This window comes from Drosophila albomicans, chromosome 3 (genome assembly GCF_009650485.2).
Source record: "Drosophila albomicans strain 15112-1751.03 chromosome 3, ASM965048v2, whole genome shotgun sequence".
In the NCBI taxonomy this organism is placed as follows: domain Eukaryota; kingdom Metazoa; phylum Arthropoda; class Insecta; order Diptera; family Drosophilidae; genus Drosophila; species Drosophila albomicans.
The window spans coordinates 42,400,496-42,424,906 of NC_047629.2; the positions used below are offsets into that span (position 1 = coordinate 42,400,496).

The 24,411-nt window shown below is 34.1% G+C and overlaps 1 protein-coding gene across 14 annotated transcripts; it reads left to right on the forward strand.

Moving 5' to 3' along the window:
* Positions 1–4,752: 4,752 nt before the first annotated feature.
* On the forward strand, positions 4,753–24,411 carry LOC117572254 (G-protein coupled receptor Mth2). Of its 14 annotated transcripts, none has more exons than XM_034254948.2 (7): positions 4,759–4,875; positions 7,739–7,966; positions 18,343–19,094; positions 20,380–20,995; positions 21,046–21,252; positions 23,042–23,238; positions 23,681–23,819. In XM_034254948.2, the coding sequence occupies exons 3-6, from the start codon at positions 18,353–18,355 to the stop codon at positions 23,211–23,213; spliced, it is 1,737 nt and encodes a 578-aa protein (XP_034110839.1). In that variant the 5' UTR covers positions 4,759–4,875; positions 7,739–7,966; positions 18,343–18,352; the 3' UTR covers positions 23,214–23,238; positions 23,681–23,819. The 14 variants fall into 14 exon arrangements, with proteins under 14 accessions (XP_034110840.1, XP_034110839.1, XP_034110841.1 ...); XM_034254950.2 differs by lacking the exon at positions 4,759–4,875 and adding an exon at positions 7,055–7,421; XM_052004343.1 differs by lacking the exon at positions 4,759–4,875 and adding an exon at positions 7,055–7,421 and having other exon boundaries at positions 7,823–7,966.

Genomic DNA, 24,411 nt, shown 5'->3' on the forward strand with positions numbered 1-24,411 from the left:
AATAATGCAATAAAGTGTAAAAAGGTACGAATATAATTTACGATGTGAAATTCTTTATACTTAATTCAAGCTTTGTCAAATCTTTTGCATTCCGTTACACAATCCTCCCAAGTACAGAAACGATTCTTATTGCCACCACAGCCTTTATAGGCGAAAGTTCTGCAGGATCCGCTAGACGAGTCGTAATACCACATGACATTATTGGCATTCCTGCTGCAGTATGATCTTTTAGTATGTCCTACATCTCTATCTGGAAAACACTTCGGATCAGCTGAAGAAAGATTGTTATAAGACAAGATGGTTTGGTTTTCGATTCGATTACTTACCGGGACTGACAGTACCAAGGCAATCACCCTGCGCTTGACTGTGAACTGCACAAAGTATTAAGAAAATCCAGACTAAAGTGTAGTTCATTGCAAAGTTAATTTTCTGACGCTACTCTAGATAAAAGGTTGTTTATATAGCAAGCTGATAATGATAAAAGTCGTTAAATAAATAACAAATACTCGACAGGTGTTCGTAAACAATTCAACCTGGCATCCAATTCAGAAATTTCAATGTATCATCAGCTGCAACTGTACATGAAGTTACTACTATCGCATGATAGATGGCGCTAGTAATGCTTAAACTGCTTTAATGAGAAATTTTATTTATTGGTTTTGAATGTACTTTTTTTGAAAATCATAGAGCACTTTATAAAATAAATGCTTTTTTTGCATTTATGGACATTTTTGCGAGGTTCTACTGTAATTTATTGCTACGAACAGCTGTCGTTTAATCAATGAACTGTATTTTTTCGTTGGCATTGCCGCTATATAAGCAAATTCATTAAAAGTAGCGCCTTAGTTTCAACTTTCAACTGAACAGCATTGCAAAGTTTATTCTAAATGCAGTTTTTGGTATTTCTAATGCTCTTTTCCGGAGCTTATACTCAACACTTTATGCATTGTCATGGAGGCCAAGGTTGGTCAAATTATATGAACTCTCGAACTTTAACTTATCTTTACTGAAATATCTAGAGGAATTCACTTGTAACGAGCACAAAGATATTGGACACGCTGATGTGGAAGGTTGTTCTCGAAATGCAAATCCCGAAATGTATTATTTTGCCAGTGGAAACTGCAATAAAATGCAATATCTTGGCTGTGGCGGCAACAGAAATCGATTTTGTAGTAAGTTTGATTGCACATTATTGTGCAAACGCAATTATAAGGAAGATGACGATGAAATGGATTATAATAATGAATGAATGAAATATTAAAACTAATAACTAAATATAAATGTAGAGTGTGTTTCTCACATAAAGCTCCATTGAAAAATTGTTTCATTTAGGAACAGCTGTCGAAAAACATTATTAAATTTACCTCAACAAATTTCAATATAAATGCTGACAAATCACAATTTGAACTCAGTTCAAACTAGACTTTCGTAATGAAATTTCTTCTATACTTGGTTTGTCTAGCAATTTTCCTGGTCAACAGTCAGGCCACCAATTGTTTGGGACGTGCTCGTAAGTTATGAAAGATTTTGTGTAATTGAAATATGTTTAAACTATATTTTAATTGAAGTCAGACCGAGCTGCAATGAAACTAAGGATGAGGGTCATAATCAAATGAGTTGGTGTGCTGGGAAAAGCCAAAAACTAATGTGGTATTACGATAAGACCCGACTAGGCTGTAAAGCTTTCAAATTCAAAGGATGTGGTGGCAATAATAATCGCTTTTGCACTTCATATGATTGTGCTAAAAAGTGCGTAATACGTATACTTTAATGGATATATGGTATAAAAATCCACTCATTTTGTTAAATTAAAAGGAAACAATAAAACTTTAATTTTTGCAGCATAATTTTGAATGCTCCTTTTCATTAAGAAAACAAATAAAAAAGTTCCAGTCGAGTGTGCTCGACTGTGAGATACCCGCTATCCATTTTGAATAAAAGCAAAATATTGCGGTAGTTTTTCAAAATACACCAAAAATACAAATATACTAAAAATATACTAAACGGTATATTTGTTATATCGATATAGAACTACAATAACAAATGCTGTCGAAAAAATATAGCTCTATCTCTTATAGTCTCTGAGATCTAGGTGTTCATACGGACAGACGGACAGACGGACATGGCTAGATCGTCTCGTTTGTTGACGCTGATCAAGAATATATATACTTTATAGGGTCGGAGATGCCTCCTTCTACCTGTTACATACATTTCCTGCCGGCACAAAGTTATAATATTATATAATTACAATTACAAATTTATGAATGCGAATGAAGCAGTGACACAATAATATTACTTAAATCAGAACACTCAACTAATTTAATGAAAAATATGTTAATGTTGAAAAGTTATTACAAATAATAGAAATTCTTTGAAATAGTTTATATTATTTATTCGAAGCTAAGTACACTTACAATATGTGCAATAGTTGATTAGTTTCCACGCACATTTGGTTGAATCATAATAAATTTCTACTGCATACTTTAAGGCTGCTGCTGCTCGAAAGCTGTTAAGTTCGCCTCTGTTAATTAACAGCGCTCGCTTGAGTCTCGCTTTGCAGCTGGTCCAACAAATTTGATCGCTTAGAAGTTGTGTAGCGGTTAAACAAACAAGTTAACAACCGAAAAGGCGAAATACTAAATAATTAATAATATGTTTTATTTAAAGATATAAGCTGAAAGCTTATATTAATGTAAATTAAAACCAAGCATCGTGAGTGAACTGCTTTTAGTTATGTTTATCAAATTTTCGACTATAAGGTCCATTTGGAATGCATTAAAAATGAAATTAATATTGTTGTTGGCTTGCCTGGCGCTCATGTTGATCCACAACGAGGCGCAATTCTGTCGTGGACGAGTTCGGCCGTGTGAGTAATTGAAATTGAAAAACAACTCTGAAATTATCAATGTATATTTTTATAGCTGAACGAAACTGTGTTGGTGGCAGGGACTCTGGCACAAGGCGTGCCAACCACTGTCACAGGACAGCCAATGACCATATGTGGTATTACAGCAACAGGACACGATCCTGTAGGAGAATGTCCTATCACGGCTGTGGAGGCAACAAAAATCGCTTCTGCTCCTTGGCATCGTGTGAAATGAAATGCGAACCACGAAATATTAAAACAACTATAACTAATACAACTGAAATGATGAACACAAATTTAGCTGCATTCGACAATCCAACTTTGGCTGGAGTTGACAACGCAACTTTAGCTGAATTCGGTAATCCAACTTTAGCTGAATTCGACAATACAACCCAAGTTGAGGCTGTTGACCAAGCTGCAGCTCCACTTGCAAAGTTTGGAGTATTTTAAATCTTAGTTCTTATATACATATGTACCATATGTATTAAAATTATTGTATCTAGAATGCTACGCTTTGTACTTAAGTTTAATAATACTCAGCCTTAAAAGGTATCCCAAATTTCAACCTTAACTAAAGTTGATATAAAAGTCTTCAATATTGAAACAAATAGCCAAAAAAAACGTAAAAACAACTTGGATATATACGCAAAATAAAACCAAAAAGTTTCAGTTCAATACGAAACAAAATATTCAGCTCCAAATTGAATATTAATCCAGTCGAGGAGCCGCTGCATAAATCCTGAAAGCAATTAAAGACTTCTACACAAAAATATTGTTACCAGAACTACAAAGCAGTTGAACAACAACTGCTTTAGAACCAATGCCAAATACAGTAATATTTGATTTTTATATCTAAATGACATCATTTTCTTAGCAATATTTTTGGAAACACTAAGACTTTGAATAAAGGAATTTTAAATATACAATTGACATTTGCATTTGCATTTACTTTAGTATTGCCTGATTGCTTTTTTTGCGTCTTAAGAATTCCTAATACAGATTATGCTAATCAGTTGAAACAGTTTAATGAATGAATTAATTTTTTTTAATTAATAAATGTCGCTAAAATTAAAATTTTGTACTATTTTTAAATGAACATTACCAGTTATAGCCCAGTTGCATTGATTAACTTGCGAGTTGTCCTTACCTCAACTATTAAATTAAGCTTTTAGCATATCATTATTTATTTATCATCACCTAGGACATTTTTAGGACTCCTTAGTATTCATTAGTTCTAGCTTAGGCCTAATTATGTACTGAAATAATAATATAGTGAGGATGAGCCTTTTAATGATATGTTTGTCTATCACTAAAGACTTGTGTCATAATCAGCCGAAGCGATGTTTTAGGCACAGTAACAAGTGTTTGTTTGTTTACTATATTACGATCTTTAAAATTTGCAGTAAGCAAGGCAGCAACAAAATTTGCTTTTGTATTGTTTATGAGGGTGTTAAAATATGCAGAATATTTATACGTATATAAATGAGTCTATAATATAATATAAATGATAAAGAAATATAATAACTGCACTATACGTAATCATTAAAAGAAGAGGTGAATCGAAAAAAAAAAATGTTGTTTTTATTCAAGCCAATATTCTCATAACCATTTAAATTTGAATTATGCAATTAATGAGCTCAAGACAAGAATACATTAAATTTAATCCAGCTTTGAATTAATTCTATAGAATCAGTTTGCTTGACTCACTTAAATAAATAAATATGTCAAAGGTGAATAATTCGTATGTTCCTAGTTCCCACGCACATTTGAAATTTTTGCTGCATACTTTTAGGCTGGCGTTGTACAAAAGCTCTGAAGCTCGCTTCTGTTAGTTAACAGTGCTTGACAGCGGCTCATTTTGTCGATGGTGCAATGAATTCGTCGGTTCAGAAGTTCGGTAGCGGTTAAGCAAACAAGCAACGGAAAAGCGGAAAACTAATTAAGTAAAAATACGTTAGGTTTAAAAGTGCAAGTTGAATGTAAAAGATAAACACCGAAATAATAATAAAGTGAGTGTATAATCAACGCTGAAGGCATAAATATTTGCTGTGTGTGAACTGTGAACTTCGGCCCTTGAAGAGCGTGTCTCGACATCTGTTTGCTAGTCGGGAATTTGATTACAAGGTCAGTCCAGGCCTCTGTTGCATCCGTTGTTCAGTGATCAGAGTCAGAGCCTTGGATGCGTAGACTCTGCTCTCTTCTCTCTTCGCCTCGCTTCGCTTCGCATTTGCCTTGTCTCTGGGCTGGCAATTAAAATGTGATTTTTATGGTTCGCAAAGAGAGCAACAGCTGCCCACAACATTGTCTGTTGTATGAGTGTTGTTGTTGTTGGTGTTGCTGTTGTTTCGTGTTTATTTTTTAGTTTGTTTTTGCATTGAATATACGTATTACCGAATCTCTGAATCTTTTGACAATATGTGTAGTTACCGGCACTTGAAGCCAATGTTAAGCGAAAAACCAGTTTTGTATCGTGAACTCTCGCCTTCAACCAAGTCGAATATAATTCGGGAATACCATGGAATAAGTTTCCCCTACCGACGGGACGGGAAGGGTAAAGACAAATCGGGCGGGGCACGTCTCATGTGATGGGCTTATTATTAAAATAATACTGCGCACTTTAACTGCTTTCAAATCAGACATAAACAAAAAACAAATCAAATTAATTGGCAATTGATTTGTTTTTGTTTCTTTGTAGGACAAATCTGCACTTATCGGTTTTCATAATTCATAATTTTTAATTTTTTTGGATCGATCCAAAAATTAAAATTATCGAATTAACCTATTATATCATAATGATGATTGCCATTTGTCAGCGCTGACTTTGAACACGTACTCCAATGGGACACAAGGCAAAACTGTAATATATTAGCTACATTTATTTCAAAAATAATACGTGACATTGGACAGCAAAACATTCGAATATCCCCATTTTAAAGCAATTTGTTTCCACTGATTCTTTCATTTAAATTGGACAATTCTTACATACATAACTGTAAATAAAGCAGTCGTAAACAGAGAATACAAAGAATACAAAGAATGTGCAGATCAAAACAATTACAAAAGCTTTTGTGTAAGTCCAACTTGATTAATAAATAGAAAATTACTACAAAAATCATAGACAATTGCTTTGAAATTCTCAGTAGCTATAAAAAAATGAATAAATATTTCTGTTTATTAAGAAAATGTGTAAAACTGATAATTGTGAGTGATTCAATCAAGATGCCAAGTGCAATTAATAACACCATGAGAATTTCTCTGAGAGCGCAACAAAGCTACACAGAATTACAGTTAATGCCGAGCTTACAAGAAAAGCTTAATTGTTACGTGTTGATTTTTATCTCTATGTGCAAATTCGTTTGTTATTGGTTGAGCTTTCGGTCAGTAGTCAGCTGGCTAATTGAATTGCAAGCGGTGGCAATTAAATTGATTAATAAACATATTCAAAACACTTTGAATCACAGCTTGAAACAGTTTTTGCCAGAGGGCAAACCGTTTTGTTTGAGAGCAAATCGGCAGGTCTTTGTTTTTTGTTTCTTTGACCATTTAAAGCATCCATTCACGATCCACTTGTCTGTTTGTTTACATTTCAACTGCTGGCAAACTGCTGGCGATCGTCTATCAATTGCCATGTGGCTTTTGTTTCGCCACCTACGCGATATGATGAAGGAATTTTAACAGTGAAGCACAAGTCTGTTAACAGGGCGGAATTTGCAACCAATTCGATCAACACCTCCAATGACTGAGTTACATTGCTTCACTTAACAGACGCATAATTAACAGGGTTGTAAACTTAGCATTCAATAGTTACACACTTAACAGTGCGGTAGCAGTTGATCAGTTTTGACGACTGATCTACGCCTGCGTGCACCCACAACTACATAACAGGAGGAGCTTCGTTAACAGCTTGTGGGCATTAACATTCGACAGCACTTAACAGCGCTCGCTGTAACATATCCCCACACACGCACAGAGCTCGGAAGTTTATTTCCCATCTCCCATGACTTAACAGCTGCTAACAGCACTGCCGCCTGCACTACGCTTGCGTGCACCCACAACTATGTACATAGCAGGAGAAGCTTTATTAACAGCGTGCCAGCATTAACATTCGGCAGCACTTAACAGCGCTCGCTGTAACATATCCCCACACACATTCGCAGAGCACGGAAGTTTATCTCCCATTTGTGTGGTGTTCAGTCAGTTCGTTTGAGTTCGTCGCGCGTTGCGGCAGCGTCGCGGAATTGAGAAAGAAAGAAACAACGTGTGGGATATTAGCAGCCATGGAGTTGATGATAATTCATTAATGAATTCAAATCAGTTTTTGCTTTCTTAATTGCTATGATAATCTAACCGGTTGAAACGAACGTCGCCCAACACGCAAACTAGACTCGGACTCAGTGTAAACGGTGCTGCACGGGAATTCCCTGTAAACCACAATATGAAATGTTTTGTGTATTTTTGTTGATCTTTTCGTAATATTGGTCATTGTGAACATCCCCCCATAAAGTTGTGCATTGTGTAATTAAACGCTCGGTTGACCAGTTCCAGTTTTGTTCAAGTGAGTTAACTTACAAGAGAGTTTGCAAAAAAAAAAAATCATATTTGTGACAACATTCACGGGTACTTGTCATTCGATGTTTATCAACGTCCACAACAACAACAACAACTCCAATAACATCGACAACGACAACAGCGAATATCAAGTTTGCGAAGTGTTTAAACAAAAATAAAAAAAAGCCCCAAGTCAGCAAAATTACTTTAAAAAGAACCGCGAATCAATGCGTTCAACTGTTGAGGCTGACTTGCATACTGAACACTGGAGGGGTTAATGTGATTAGCTATATATGTTATATGTGTGTTAATATGTTTATGTAGATACCTCCAGCTATAAAGGTGCTCGAATATACATACCATATTCTATACTATACACAAAAACCTATTCAAATAGAAGGTTTTCAGCTTGCAAAGTGACAAAAGATTTACTACGGAGAAGTCGTCGAGACAGGAACAAACAACTTGATTGAAGCAAATATTTTACATATATAAATATATATATATAGTGTATATATACTATATAGATCGACACATATAGCCTGCAAGTTGGTAAGTGCAAATGGAAGAGAAGATAACGCTTTGTTGAAGTACTATAGCTAATATTTATAGACGACGACGCAGTCTAAATAGTCCAGATGCCATTCGAGTGGGCGTCGATTTTCTATACTATGTTATGTTATATATACACATGCATATATAATTCTAATTGATAGCACATGTATGGCAGACTCGAAAGATTTTAGCTTCAGTTTAAACCCTTTTTAATCCCCTTCTAAATGCTTTTATTTTTGGAATCTTCTTTAAACTTTTAATTGCTTGAACTTACGATTTTAAAATGTACATATACTATATATCTTAAATATATGTATTGTATTATTGATGTTATATCAATAATTATACTTGATAATATATGTTTGTTAGATTCCAAATATATTCAGTTTAATCCCATATCCAAGTGGTATTATTTTTTAAATTTTCTAAAGACAATTAATTGCTCAAATTTACTATTTTATAATGTATATATAATGTGTCCCTGATTCGAAATACTTTAGTTTCAGTTTAAATCCTTTTTATCCCTTTCTGAGAGCTTTCATTTTTAGAATCTTCTTTAATCTATTAATTACTTGAATTATAAATTTCAAAATGTACTTTTGTTATATATAACATATGCAATTATAATTCATAAGATGTGTTTGCCAATTATTTTAGCTTCAGTTTAATCCCTTTTAAATCCTCTTCTAGATGATTTTATTTTTGGAAGCTTCTTTAAACTTTTATTCGCTTGAATTATGAAGTTTAAAATGTATATATATGAAATATAACATTAACAATAATACTTGATGATATTTCATATATTATATGTTTGCCAAATATATGTTTTTCTAGATTCCAAATATTTTCAGTTTAAACCCATATGAAAGTGATTTTAATTTCTTTATTTTCTAAAGACAATTAATTGCTCAAACTTACTATTTTATAATATATACATATGTATAATGTGTGCAAGATTCGAAATACTTTAGCTGCAGTTTAAACCTTTTTCTTATCCCCTTCTAAGCGCTTTTATTAGTGGAATCTTCTTTAATCTATTAATCATTTATTAAATATATAACATATGTAATTAAAATTCATAACATATGTTTGCCAGATAACAAATATTTTAGCTTCAGTTTAATCCCTTTCGAATCCCCTTCTAAGTGCTTTTATTTCTTGAATATTCTTCAAATCATTAAATAAATTTCCAATTTTGAAATGTATCTACACAGTATAATATATATAATTATACTTGATAATTGATAACACATGTTTGCCAGACTCCAAATATTTCAGCCTCAGTTTAATCCCTTTTCTAAGTGCTTTTATTTTTAGACTTTTTTAACAGCAATTAAGTGCACGAATTTACAATTTAAATATATATTATATTTTTTTATGTGTACATTATAATTTGTTTAGGTTGTGTATCAGATTCAAAATACATTTGAGATTTAGTTTAATCGCTTTTTAAGTTAAGTGCCGTTATTTTTGAAATCTGTTGAAAGCCATTGATTAATCGAGTTTATATCTTTAAAATTTTTTTCTTTGCTATTTTTATATCATGTTTCTAAAATACAAAAGTGTTGGGGAATTTATTTATAATATTTTGTATGTGGGGTCATTAATTTCTAATTTTTCAATGGCGACGCAAAACATTTTCTGTACACATGCAAAGCCATCTACTTAAATTGCTGTAAATAATTGGAACAGTCTTGTTTCGTTCTCATAAATAAATTGGGAAATTCATTGAAATTGTGCTGCAAGTGTAACTATTTTTAGTATTTCTGTGTGTTTCAATTGAAATGTTTAGTTTATTTAAAGATGTAAGATTAATCTTTTGAAATAACAACAACAATTTTCAACAAGCAATTCAGTTTAAAATATCCGTATTTCCCCAAAAATATTTCTCAAGCGAATTCTGTTTAAAATGTTGTCATATATTTTGCTGAATTTTATTTCTCATTAAGTTTTTAGGAAAGTGTTTTTGAAAGTGTTCTTTTGTAAATAATCTAATAAAATTTAGGTGATTTAAAGAAAATTCATATCTCAACCAATGATTTTATTTCTCATTCTGTAGAGAAATTAGTTTTGAGGAATTATTAATATTTATATTAATATATAGCTAATAATTTCATATCTCATTTCGTTGAGGAATGAGTTTTAAATGAGTCTTTAGAAACTGAGTAAAGAATGCAATAAAATTCTGCTAATTTAAGTATAATTTATATTTCAACCAATAATTTTATTTTTCATTTTGTAGAGGAATGAGTTCCTATTAAGTTTTTAGAAACTGAAATTGTTTTCAGTAAATAATTTAATAAAATTTCGCTAATTTAAAGCATATTCAATTCTTATTCCGTTGAGAGATTAGTCTTATTAAGTTTTTAGGAACTGAGATTGTTTAAATCCAATAAAATTTCGCTTATTTAAAGAATATTCAGTTCTCATTTCTTATTCTGTTGAGGAATTAGTTCTTATTAAGTTTTTAGGAATTGAGATTGCTTAAAGTAAATAATCCAATAAAATTGAGCTAATTTAAAGAATATTCAGTTCTCATTTCGTTAAGGGATTAGTTTTTATTAGGTTTTTAGGATCAGCAACTATTTTTAGTAAGTAATACAATAAAAATGACCCTAATTTAAAATAAATTCAGTTCTGGGCTCATCTTCTGATAATCCCTCACAATCCCTCGCCGGGTGTGACATTTAATTTCACCTAATTGGCGATTCAATCTATATTTAATTTTTATGACCCATAAACATTAATTAATTGTGGCTGATATGGCACTCAAATGTCAGATTTTGGCCTAGATACGATAGAGAGTGCATTTGTTTACTGACTCAGTTGGGAATTTCTAGGCAGCTGTGATAAAGTTAACTGCATGACAAATACTGTTTATTGCGGCTGTCTTTCAAAACTGTTTTTCCAACTGGAATCACTTGTTGCACTTTTGAGTCACCTCAAGTGGCTAACAAACTAAGTTGGTGGGTGGGAAAACGACCTTGGCAATGCTAACATATCATTTCCCGCATTTCCATTCCCACTCTCCTACTACTTTATCTTTCTCTCTCTCTCTGTTTTTACCCCACACACGTTTGTTTTTCACCTGTTTTGGGAACACTTTCAAGTCTTTGCTATGCACATTTGTTTACACATTTGCACATTTGTTCATATGTTTTCTTATATTGTTTATTGTTTGCCTTCAGCTTTCAGTTTTTCCTACATTTGTTTATTTTATTTCACCCCCCGCCCAGAAGCATTCGGCATGGCAATGAATATTATTCGTACGATTCGCACGATTTATTCATATATATACATATATATAAAGAATAAAACCAACTCTGGCGTCAAACGACACGTCGTGTTGTTTTGGCAAACAAAACTACATCAGGATCACATTCGATATAATAACACTTTGAGTACTGAATAATATTATTCAATGCTTTTTTTTCGTATTATCCGGATTAGCTATAATCATAATTTAGCTGCAAGCAACTGCTGTTTATCACGCAGGTGCAGTCCTTGATAAGCGTAATGAAATTACATTTTAATTAGCTAAATGCACATAGACATCAGACTCTCTTTCCCTTTCGCTGTTTTGTTCACTTTCACTATCGAACACTGGGGAATAATAAGTTTCGCAATTCTTTTACATGTTATGTCTAAAGTCCTCTGCCATATCTAATGTGTATCAAAGTTGTATTTATTGCCAACTACTGAGGTAATTAACTTATACTTTATCCTCTACGATATCAAAGTTTTATTTATGGCTAAGTAGCTAACCAAGTGACACATGAATTTCAATACAGTTGCTATGCTGGTTTTTCTAAGGATTACAATTTTCATGACTAATAACAGTATTTAATATATGTTTCTGAAATGAAATGATCAAAATAAGATGATAAACATGCTTTGAAAATGCAAGTTTATATTTAACTTTTTAACTTTTCATTTTTAAGCATCTTACTTGCGAAAATAATCTTGTATTACAAATATTTCTAACATAAAACAAAGTTTTTTAGAATGTTCGAAATAGTTTTGATTATGATAATTTTGTTTATGTTATTTTTAAGCTTATTTAATAAGAACTTTTCATATTTAAAATTAGTTTTCGTATTAACAAATTCTAAAAATGAAATTTATAGGCTTTTCCAGTGAAAAGAAAATAAAAACGTAGCTTTCATTTCCCAAAAATTATTTAAATATTATAATTTCATCAGATAATCATAAATAAGCAGTTGGTAAGCTAGTTCAATGTATATATAATAGAGCAGGTACTTTTACTTTAGAACAAGTTTTTATGAAAACAAATTACAAATATTTCATTTTTAAGCATATTTAATGAGTGCCGATTTCAACACTTTCAGATTTTAAAGTAGTTTTCGTATCAATAATGAAAAATATGTAATTTATGGGCTTTTCCAATGTAAACATGTTCATTTTAGAACATGTTTTTATTTCGATAATTACACATAATTGGAATTTTTTTTTAATGAGAGCAACTTTCAACATTTGCAGATTCTGAAGCAGTTTTCGTATTCATAATTATAAATAGTTTGTAATTTATAGGTGCATCCATTCTAAATAAAAATTTGTACATTTTTAACATGTTTGCTATAATCTAATAAAGTATTATTTACAATAATCAAACGATCTAAAAAGAACAAACATTAAAAAAATTAGTTTTCTAAATTTAAGAATTGTAAAAACTCTGTAATTGGTAAAATGATTTACCAATCTAATAAAATATTATTTATAATTTTAGTATTAGTTACAAACCATTAGAGAATCAAAAACTTCAAAAGTTCTTTTCATAATCAACATTTATAAAATCATAATCAACATTTTTAAACATGTTTTGTACTTGTTCCACAAAACACTAATCTAATTAAATATTATTTAGAACTTTAGCATTATTTACAAACACAAACATTTAAAAAAATAAATTTAGAAGGTAGTAAAATAGACAATTTTATTGCACATAAGCGATGAGCAAAAAGGAAATGCGGCAATAGGAAATTGAATTGTATAAAAACGTCTCGTTTTTAATGGTTTGTTTTTTGCCTGTTTCCACATGATTGATTTAGGGGGCTGGTCGGGGGCAGAGTGGGCAAGCAACACATGGATAGATAGATAGATGGATGGATAGATGTGTGGTTAAGGTGCGTTTATGTGTTTAATCCGTCTTGCTCGATGATGACCTTAAATAATATTTGGCAAGTTGCAAATTACCACAGAAATTTTGGGGGTTGCCTCTTATACGAATAACCAATCAATTTGCTGCGCAGGGCTTGGCACAAAGTGCTTAAAGAGGGGAGAGATAAAGCGAGGGGTGGGGAGGGGAAACAGAATGTTTGTGTGGCGCTAAAAATACTTAAAATACTAGGAATCGTATTAATGTTTGTGGAATTTTCGTACGAATGAAAAGCATTGCGGGAAAACATACTCGCGCAGTCGGAAAACCGTCAATGGCCCAGACCATAACAATTAAAAATGTTTTTGTTGAATTTGAAAATAATCGCAAGCACTCACACAAACAAATATTTTGTGTTTATACCCTCTACCCAAAAGGTAGAAGGCTAAGAACGGCTGCTGTTGTGAGCTCTTAATTGGTTTCATTGAAAAACTGAAATATTTTTATATATATTATTTCATCGATATACCAAATATGGTTTTCGGTATGTGTTTGTTTTGCTTTATATTTATTATTAATAAATATTAATGTACCAAATTTTCGATATATGGTATTTTAGTATTTTGAGTATATTTTAAGAATAATGCCGCAATGCTTTGCTCTCATTGAAGTAGTAGTTTAATGATATACTAAATATATCTGTATCTTTCAGTCTTTCTCGGTTTATTATTTTGGCATATTTTAGGAATAATACCGCAATGTTTTGATTTAATTAAAGTATTAGTATATTTTGCTTTTTTGTAGTATATAGATATTCCGATATATTTGAGTATATTAATTTGGAATATTTTAGGAATACTATCGCAATGTTGCTCTTATTAAGGTATAAGTATATCGATATACCGAATATACCGTTTGGTATATTTCAGTATTTTTCCGTATGTTAATTTAGTGTATTTGAAGAATAATACTACTATATTTTAGTCTTATTGAAAATGGGGACCGGGTATCTCACAGTCGAGTCCACTCGCCTCAAGCTTTCTCACTAGCTTCATTCTTTTTTTGTGGAAGGTGTTGTTTATCTTTCTCACCCCATTGTGGTGGATTCGCATTTTCAAGTTTGAAGTTCGCTGTCTTTGCGGCTACGTTTGCGATTAGTTTGCCGCGGTTCCGACTCTCGCCCTGACCACAAAGCGTTCCGACTGATAATGGCAGCCACACACATAATTCAACAATAAAGCATTAAGAAACGCTATCTCTATATTTTTTATTCAACTTTGATACGCACAAACAAAATTGTTATTTCAATTTAAAATTCTCTATTCATAACTGTGAGTTGAGTTGATGTGTTTTAATTGTTGCGTGCAATTCATATGTTATATTTGTGGAAATTAGCATAGGGAAACGTTGTACATAAATATATTGCGCATACGCCGCGTGACACGTTCGCGACTCGTTTCGTTTCAAATCGTATCGTATCGTATCGTATCGCATTGCTTTATCAGCAGCCGTGTCGATAAATCTTGCGACCGGGGGCTTTATGCACTTTAGCATACATAATTGTTAAATGCGTCGTCGTGCCTCCATTAGTCGCTGCCTCCCAACCCCCTCCCCTGGTCAAAAATACATAAATGATATTTGTTTTGATCGAAATCGTTGCTGAGAATCAAGTTAAGTAAGTGCATGAATCACATTGTTGCGCCTCGTTATCGATCGATATTTTAAATGTGTTTTGCCAACGGAAGTGACAATTTAATAGCATTAATAATTAATCATCATCAACATCAGCAGCCTGCTCCGAATAAATTGTAATCGTTCGCTGTTCAGTTCTGAGAAGTTCAATAAATATCTGGTAAATAGTCTTTGTCTTGGGCTTTATCTTATCGATAAGTCCGAGTGTTCTCTTAGTCTTTTTCACTCTCTTTTTATACCCGCTACCCATAGGGTAGAAGGGTATTATAACTGTGTGCCGACAGGAAATGTATGTAATAAGTAGAAGGAGGCATCTCCGACCCTATAAAGTATATATATTCTTAGTCAGCGTCAACAGCCGAGACGATCTAGCCATGTCCGTCTGTCCGTCCGTCCGTATGAACACCTAGATCTCAGAGACTATAAGAGATAGAGCTATAATTTTTCTCGACCGCATTTGTTATGTTTGAACGAAGATCAAGTTTGTTTAAAAATTTTGCCACGCCCACTTCCGCCCCCGCAAATCAAAAAAATTCGAATACCAAGCGTAATTTTAAAGCTAGAGTTGCGAATTCCGGTATCAGATATTGATTGCGGAAGTTATTAAAGAAATGCTTTTGTATGGTCAAAAACTCATACTTACTAGACCCCTAGTTGCTTTGGCCGACAATCTGGTATATTGTACCGGTTATGGTATATTTTCAATGTGGTACTATATCGATATACCAAATATACAATTTGGTATATTTCAGTATTTTTGCATTTTTTGTATATTTTGAAAAAATATCGCAATATTTTGCTTCTATTTAAAATAAGCAGCGGGTATCTCACAGTCGAGCACACTCGACTGTAACTTTCTTACTTGTTCATTCTCTCTTTTGTGTCAACTTAAAGCGTAAATAGTAATATTAACATGTTGATACTATTGACAGTTGGCTGACATTAACTGATCAAATACCTCTACAATTAATATTCTGCTGGGAGTTCTTGACACACCCATGATTCAGAGGTTGATAATCGCAATCATAAGCTATGATCAGCATTATTAATACGATCGGTAGCAGAAATCAAAGCTGAGCACAACAAGTGCTTTGAATCATTAAATAAACAACTGAATTACACATGAGAACCAATTCTAGTGATTGCCATAAAAACTTTCAACTGGAAATGCGGAAAATCGCATCATCAATGGCTGCAAATGTCGGCTGTAAATCAATTTAATAGCCACATTTCGGGCAGTTTTTCTTTAGCAGACTGCAGGAGGCAGCTGCCAAGAAGGCGGAACAATTATTTTGATTGGAGTCGAATGGTTTTCGGCTGTTGAAAATTTCAATTGCATGCGAGGCAATTAATTATGTTAATTTTTCGCAAAATACTTGTCGTTATTAAATAACTGTTTACCCCATTTGGGGTCATAAATTCAACAATATTTTCAAGGTGTGCATAGCTTCATTCCCCTTTTCAGTCTCCCCTGCTCTTCCCCTCTTTTCCCCTCAGACAATGTCCACAACAAATGCAAATACATTGCGATCAATGTGTTGAGCCAAATTTGACTTTTGTTTGGCCTCTAATGATGTTGGCTTGATAAGATAGTGATAGCCCATGAGGGATGGAGATAATGATGAACTTGGGGGGTTGGTGGTGGGGGGTTGGGGCAGACTTTTCGCATTTGTAATGAATTTATGGCGAAACGGGAGACCAGAAGTGGGAGTTGTTAAGCCAACTAACTAACGACTGACGCAAAGCGACAACTAGGAAATGTGGAAGTGGGAAGTGGGCGGGGAGGTGGGCGGGGCTGCGTCGCTTCGACTAGCGATATTGACAGTTGCTGGCACTTAGTATCAATTTAATGGAAATTCATAAACGCTTTCGATGTGTGCACGTTATTTTTTCTGTTCTCAGATGATTAATGCCCCGCTGTGTGTGTTGGAACGCCCATTGCGTGTATTCTGTGTATCCTGTATATCCTGTTTGTCCTGTATTAGTTCGTTCTGTCCTTGCGACCGTTTAAACATGACCTCAAAGACTTGTTGCCCTAATTGAAACTGACGCAACAAGTCCCCATGACCTTTCTTTTCACCAGACGCTGCAAAAACCTGTTGAAAAGGTTTGCGTGCGTTTCAGAGAGATTTCCATAACGATGAGCTCACGCATATATAGTGTTTGACGCTTAAGAGTGTTGTCCATCAAGTTAAAGCTGATTTACATAAATTAGTATACATTAAAAAGAATGCTTATAAAGAATGCTTATAACGATTTTTTCTGCTATAATTTAAGCAATACTGTATGTTATATGCCTTTGAAAAGAAATGACCTCAAAAGAGTTTAGATATCAACACAGATTAAATTACTTTATTTTATTTCTTGCTTGTATTTTACTTCTTCTTAAAACTCTGAACTACAGAACTTAAAAAAATGTGAGCACTTTCTTCTGGGTTTCATATTGAGAGAATAGAATACTTGAAATGTAAAAAATTTAGATTTATATTAATTTAAAAATAATTTAAATTACTTATTTTAAATACATTTTGATTTATATTTCAATTTGTCCTTTTATGTGTTTTACTTGTTCTTATATATTTGCTGAATTCTTAAATTATATCAGTTATACAATTTTCCCATTTTTAATAAACTCAAATTAAAAGCATATAACTTTTCTCATATAACATAATTCAAGATGCAATTTTTTGTTTTTCCGTATTCCGTTTTCTACCGATCGGGTATTTAAAATTTTCTTAAATCCATACTGAGTTATTCAAGTAATTAAATGTTTGTCACTTATGCAATTATTATCTCAAGATATTCTAAATATAATTTGATATTCAGTTACTTCGTTTAATTTCTTTTTGTATTTTAAATCGTTCTCAACATTTACAGACTTATTAAATTAAATCAACTTTAACTTTCATTATATAAAAAAAAATTTTAAATATCAATTCAGAATACTGTATTCAATTTAATTTCTTTCCTGTAAATCTTCTTCATTATGCACTCAGTTAATAAATTAAATGAATTTTAGTACTTGTAAAATGTAAATGTCAATTAATTTTTGAACATATTTTCATAATGCCTTACACAATTTTATTTCTTTCTTGAAATTTAAAATTTGTTCATATATTTGCTGCTTTTATTCGATTAAATACAATTCATGACAAAGCTTAATTTATTCTAAATATATTATTTTATATAATTTAGTTACTAAATTATTGAAATTTCATTTCCTTCTCTCTTGTTCCAAAATATATTCTGAGGATATTGAATTAAATACATTTTAGAACTTGCTTCTCTGAAAGAGTAAATAAAACCGCACAAAACAACATTTGTGTATATGCTCTCTGTTTGTTTTTAATTTAAATAATGTGTGACTAACTTTTAAAGGCGTTCTGGGAAAACAAAACAAATTAGTTCGCTGTTGAGAATCTCGACGTGTATAATTTAATTCAAATTAAGTCGTGTTGGCTTAGGCATGACTCATATTGCTGAATAGTTTATTGTTGCATGTGCTTCGGACTTGAATATTATTATTAGAATTAATTGTTGAATTTCCTCTGTTATATTTTTGCAGAGAGCACAAAATGCAGAAGCCTGTTCACCACAGAAGTGGTCCACTCTACTGTGGCGTCACCTTGGTTGGCGTCGTCTTCCTCGTGCTCTTCCGCCTCCTCCCCGGCAGTCCCTTTGGTGTCCATGCTCTGGGTGATGAGGGCAACTTTCATGAGAGAAATGGCATCCACACACAGTGTAGTTTCTTCGACACGGTGAATGTGACGGGATATCCTTCGTATCCCAATGGCAGCTACAATTATGAAGGAGTCTTGATACCCAGTCATTATGTGGGCACATATGATTACATCTACAAGGATCTCGTGGATCGCATTGATGTTGCTCCTCACGTGCGTGGTTGCGTCTGCAAGCTGAAGCCGTGCATCAACATCTGTTGTCCTTGGGGATACATCTTCAACAACAGCGAGTGCGCCAAGGATACGAGCAACAAAACCTGGCCAGAAGCAACGATAAATGTAACGATGCGCAATCAGAGCGTATACAATGTGAATATCTATAAACAGTTTGTGGTGCAGAGCTTTAGACCATGTAACCAAATGTTCTCGCTGCTGCCTGAAGCCAATTACTATGACACCTATCAGCTGCATGAGAATGGAACTTTGTTGCGCGAGGATGACATGTTGTACATCTACAAGAATGAGTTCTGTTTGGTGCCCACTTATGTGAATGAATCCGACACTTATTATACTCTTAATCCCGCCAACTGCGACATGAGCAACGAGAAGACTACGGTAAAGATCATCAATGGATTCGGTGAGTGGTAAACACACAATTTTATGTCCAGCTGCTGACAGTAAAAAATCAATCAAAATAGCATAAAAATGTTATGAACGAACATAATTCGAATACTTATACCCAAGCACTTAATTCAAGTGAATTTCGGAAGCTATTGATCTTTATTTTAGTTTTTGATTTTTGCTAAATAATGATTTCCATACGTATACTTAATTTAAGTAAATTGCCATTTATTTTACTTTATTTTTGTCTTATAGTACTTGACAAAAATAAATTTAAACATAATTCAAATTGCTTAAATTTGTATATCCATAATAAATCTTTATATTAGTTTTAGATTCTTTTAATAAGCTCGATGATGATTCAGTTACGTATACTTAATTTAAGTAAATTTCAATTTATTTTTCTTAAAATATGCATACTAATTTATATACCACAAAAATACTAAAAATACTATTACAAGCGGTATATTTAATATATTAATATACCATATACCCAATGGATATACCACAAAAATACTAAAAATACGTTGTCAGTATCAACATACCAAATATAACATTTTTTTTAGAATTTTTTTTTATATTTTTAGTATTTTTGGTATATTAATTAGGTATATTTTTAAATAAATACCGCACATTTTTGCTTTTATCTAAATCTTACTTCTTTTCCTATTTGCTCTTGTATTGATTATTTCATTCATTATTTCATTTCCTTTGCAAAATAGCATTTTTAGTATTTAGTATACTAAAAATACTTTGCCAGTATATTTTTTAGTATATTGGCATACTGCATCAACATACCAAATATAGCATTTTCAGTATTTTTATACTTTTAGTATTTTTAGTATATTAAGTAGGTATATTTTTAAATTAATACCGCACACTTTTGCTTTTATTTAAAATCGGTATCTCACAGTCAAGCACACTCGCTTTCTTACTTGTTTTCCTATTTGCTTTTGTATTGATTATTTCATTCATTATTTCATTTCAATTGCCTTGATTATCAAGTGTATTTTATTAATTCCCAAAGCGCATTTAATCCTGAAGCGATCTTATGCATTTGAATTTATTATCAAACTATTTATTTATCAAACTATAATTTACTGCAGCGTAAATTAGCCTTGAATTTGTTGTTGATTACTTCAAGAAATGTTCGTTTAATTGCATTTTTCAATTGCAGCTAATATTGAGGAATCAATAAACATTTAAAACCAGAATTCTACGATTGAAGAATGCACTGAAATAATATCGAAGTGAAAAATATTTTAAATTTCTAATTTCGTGTTCGATTTCTTCTTTTTTAGCCATGCTCTTCTCCATTCCCTTCATGCTGCTGACCATTGCAGTGTATTTGTTAATTCCGGAGCTGCGGAATCAGCATGGAAAATCGTTGGTCTGCTATCTGCTCGATCTGAGCATAGGTTATATGACGTTATCATGTTTGCTGCTTGAGCGCGACATTCATCCCTCTAGCACCCTTTGCAAGTCAATCGGCTATACCGCATACTTCTTCTTCATGTCCTCATTCTTCTGGCTGAACGTGATCAGCTTCGATCTGTGGCACAATTTCCGTGGCACACGTGGCGTCAATCGATTCCACGAGAAGAAGCGTTTTCTGCTCTATTCGCTGTACTCTTGGGGATCGGCTTTGGTCTTCCTCATCTTTACGTTCTCGGCGCAGGAATATTCGGATTGGCCCCTCGAAGTCAAGCCGGGCATTGGCGGTGGTGAGTACTGTTGGTTGGATATGACCAATTGGTCGGCGATGATCTACTTCTTTGGACCCATAATCATCATCATTGGAGCGAACACGACGATGTTTGTGATGACCGCCTTTAAAATACACGGCGTACAGCGAGAGATGGCACGAATAATTGCCCGGGAGGACAGCACAAAGAATCTGCGCACCGAAAAAGACAAGTAAGTATAAGGATTGTGTGTGGAGTTCAAAAACACATCAATTGATTCAGCAATCCCATCAGATTCGGACTCTTTCTGCGACTGTTTATCATCATGGGCGTCACTTGGTCGTCGGAGATCATCTCGTATTTCGTGGGCAACGACAAGCAGTTTTCAAAGATCTTTTACGTCTCGGATCTGTGCAATGCGATGCAGGGTTTCCTCATCTTTATGCTCTTCGTGCTGAAGAAGAAGGTCAAGCATCTGATATCGAACAGGTGAGTGTTTTGTTGCGATTTCCCAAAAAATTGCACAATTAATGTACAGTCCTTGGGTGTAAGTTCATCACAAAAACAAAAACAACTGTGTAAGTCCTGTCTCTGACTCAATTGTTCTTCTGTGACCTACAATCAAATCTATTAGAACGGTGCGAGTACGCAGTCTGCATCAGACGGAGAGCGTAACTGTCGCTGGAAGCAGTTACTCGATGCGTCAGCGTTTCATGGATGCCTCCAACCAGATACGTAAGCTGGTCGTCATACGCAACGCGTTTGCGAATCCCCCGAGCGGCGTTCATTCCCACACCGGTTAGGGAATTAGTCCTGTGACTACCCTGTCCAGTAAGCAGCGTTTGGAAACGCTCTTTCTACTTTCCTCTTTGTCTGTTGTTTGCTCCTTGCTTTTAAGTGTTGTACAGCGTGATAATACTAACGATGAAACGTTTAGAGTGTCGTAGCTGCCAGCTATGCTGAGTAGGAAAATATCCCTTTTAGTTTATCCTTCCTCTTCGCTTTTGAGTGTTGTACAACGTGATAATACTAACGATAAAACGCTTGGAGTGTCGTAGCTGCCAGCTATGCTGAGTAGGCAAAATATCCCTTTTAGTTCCTCCTTTCTCTTCGCTTTTGATTGTTGTACAACGTGATAATACTAACGATGAAACGCGTAGTGTCGTAGCTGCCAGCTATGCTGAGTAGGCGAACTTTCCCTTTAAGTTCCTGCCTCCGCTTCGCCTTTAAGTGTTGTACAACGTGATAATATTAACGATAAAACGCTTGGAGTGTCGTAGCTGCCAGCTATGCTGCGTTGACAAAATATCCCTTTTAGTTCCTCCATACTCTTCGCTTTTGAGTGGTGTACAAAGTGGTACTAATAATAAAGAAGTTCTTAATAATAAGTGTCATAGCTGTCAGCTAGAAGGATGCCGAATGAAGCAGACAAAGTGTCACAGCTGCCAGCTATAAAGAAGTTGATGTTTATGCAACGGTCTCTTTTCCGCTTCACGTGTAATAATAATAAAATGTGGAGTGTCGCAGCTGCCAGCTAAGCATTCGTTCTTAGCTCCTGCTTCCTCTTTGCTTTTAAGTGGTGAACAACGTTGTAATACTAACTACGAAACGAGTGAAGTTTCATAAGAAGAAAGTCGAACGAATGAAGTGTCGTAGCTACCAGCTATAGAGAAGTGGATATCTTTGCAAAGGTCTCTGTAATGATAAAACGCGTAGTGTAATGATAAGTGCCGTAGCTGACAGCTATAAAGGAGTCGATGACTGCAACTATTCGTCTTCACTTTTCAGTTTTGTAATATTGATGAAACGCGTGGAGTCTCGTAGCTGCCAGCTGTATTGCATGCAACTTTAGAAACTTAGCGAGCACACACATAAAAGTACCTGTATTTAGTCCTTATTCTCCTCTCTAAATTATTCTCTTGTATCTCGTTGTCAGAATGCTTTCGATATCGCTAAACCGCCACAACAATACAAATACCAATTCCAACATCAACAACAATAACAAGACACCCGACACACGTCCAACAATGCCCACTGTGTCCTGATCTAAATATCGCTAAAAAAAAAATTAAAGAAAAAAAAAACGCAAGAGGCTAAACTCACGAAAACCAAAACAAACCAAAACAAAATTACATAAAATCGAGTCTAACGAATCCGTCCATTTGTTGTACAAAGTAGCCTAAAAACCATGTAACAAAATTAAATAATAATCAAATAAAAACAAATGCAAAATGCCAGTGTAAACTAAGTATCCATATCCTCAATGTATCGTCGTCAGACTCTTGAAGCAAAAGTCACCCGGGTCGAGTCAATCGACCTCAACGAACTCCACATCGACCGAGATATCTGCGAATACGCAACAGGATAAGTTTAAGATGAAGACCTCCCAGCAAGCCAACGGTAATGCCAAGAGGCCGCCAACAGCTGTGGCCAAGACCAGCTCAAAATAATGATATCGAACTAATACAAGGCAAGGTAAAATGATCGAAAGGTGCTACGAGAAATTCCCCCCACCGAAGTGATTAACCAATCAATCAAACCAAATCGATTCGAATCGATTCGAGATATTTATTTCCCCCGCATTTAACGCTAACTATCGCTCAACTGCTATCTACGCTATATATGAATCTAATCGCATGTAAATCAATTCCAATTGTATTACTAAAACAAATAGCGCTGATTGGTGTGATTGCTGAATTCTGTGAATAACAATTAACCCCCCCAAAGCTCCCTTCTAACCCCTGTTTATGCATATTTCCAGCTAACCCTCGAGAATAGAACTTGATGTATCATCATACTCATATCGCTAATTATCGGTGTATCGGTTTCTCTGTTTAACTGTTATCAATATTGCCACTCCATTAACTAATCTCGCTCTGTATCTCTCTCTCTCCATCCCCCTCTTTAACTCCTTTAGATGCTCGAGTGGACGCGAGGGCAGCAATCAACGTCAAAGCCAGTACTCCACAAAGACCACATCCAGCAGTGTGGCCAATCTCTCGCTGCAGGAGAAATCCTCATCGGAAAAACCTCTCGTCGAACAACAACAACAGCGCACCACCAACATCCGTTGAGGAGGAGAATCAACAGCGTCTCCCGTCAGTTTTCCTCTACCTCTATCTTCTACTGCGTTGCGGTCTAGTCCATGATGACGATGACACTGCGTCGTGTGCTTATCATCGAATAGCTGGGATCGAGTGCCACTCCCAAGCAGCCATATTATATCGTAGACTTAAAAAAAGACACTACTTCTACTACTCTTACTCCCCCCTCTCCCTCACACACAAAATACATGTCATGCATGTCCCCACATATCTGTATCTCCATTTGTGTGTGCGTGTGTGAATGTATGTGTGTGTGTGTGCGTGTGTGCGTGTGCATTGTGATGAACGTTATCCATAGTATGTCTCATTTGCCATTTTGATAGTGATTATCTGAAATTATTTTACCACTCTCGCCCTCATGGGATCAGTTTACACTTTCCTCTAAATACGAAAAAACAAACAACATAAACTTTATTAGTCACATACTCACGCACATGTGTACTATATATACCTAAATATATATAATAATGTATGAATTGTGTATTTACGTAAATTAAACAAAAAGTACTATTTTATGTCAATTTTAAATAAAAGCCAAAGAAAA

Excerpts from the sequence above, each read along its gene's own strand:
- LOC117572254 (XM_034254943.2), top strand. The coding sequence starts at position 14,717 with ATGATATTTGTTTTGATCGAAATCGTTGCTGAGAATCAAGTTAA. Across the intron at positions 14,761-18,342 it reads GTTGCTGAGAATCAAGTTAA|AGAGCACAAAATGCAGAAGC; the intron begins GTAAGTGCATGA and ends ATATTTTTGCAG. Across the intron at positions 21,253-23,041 it reads AAGCATCTGATATCGAACAG|ACTCTTGAAGCAAAAGTCAC; the intron begins GTGAGTGTTTTG and ends TATCGTCGTCAG.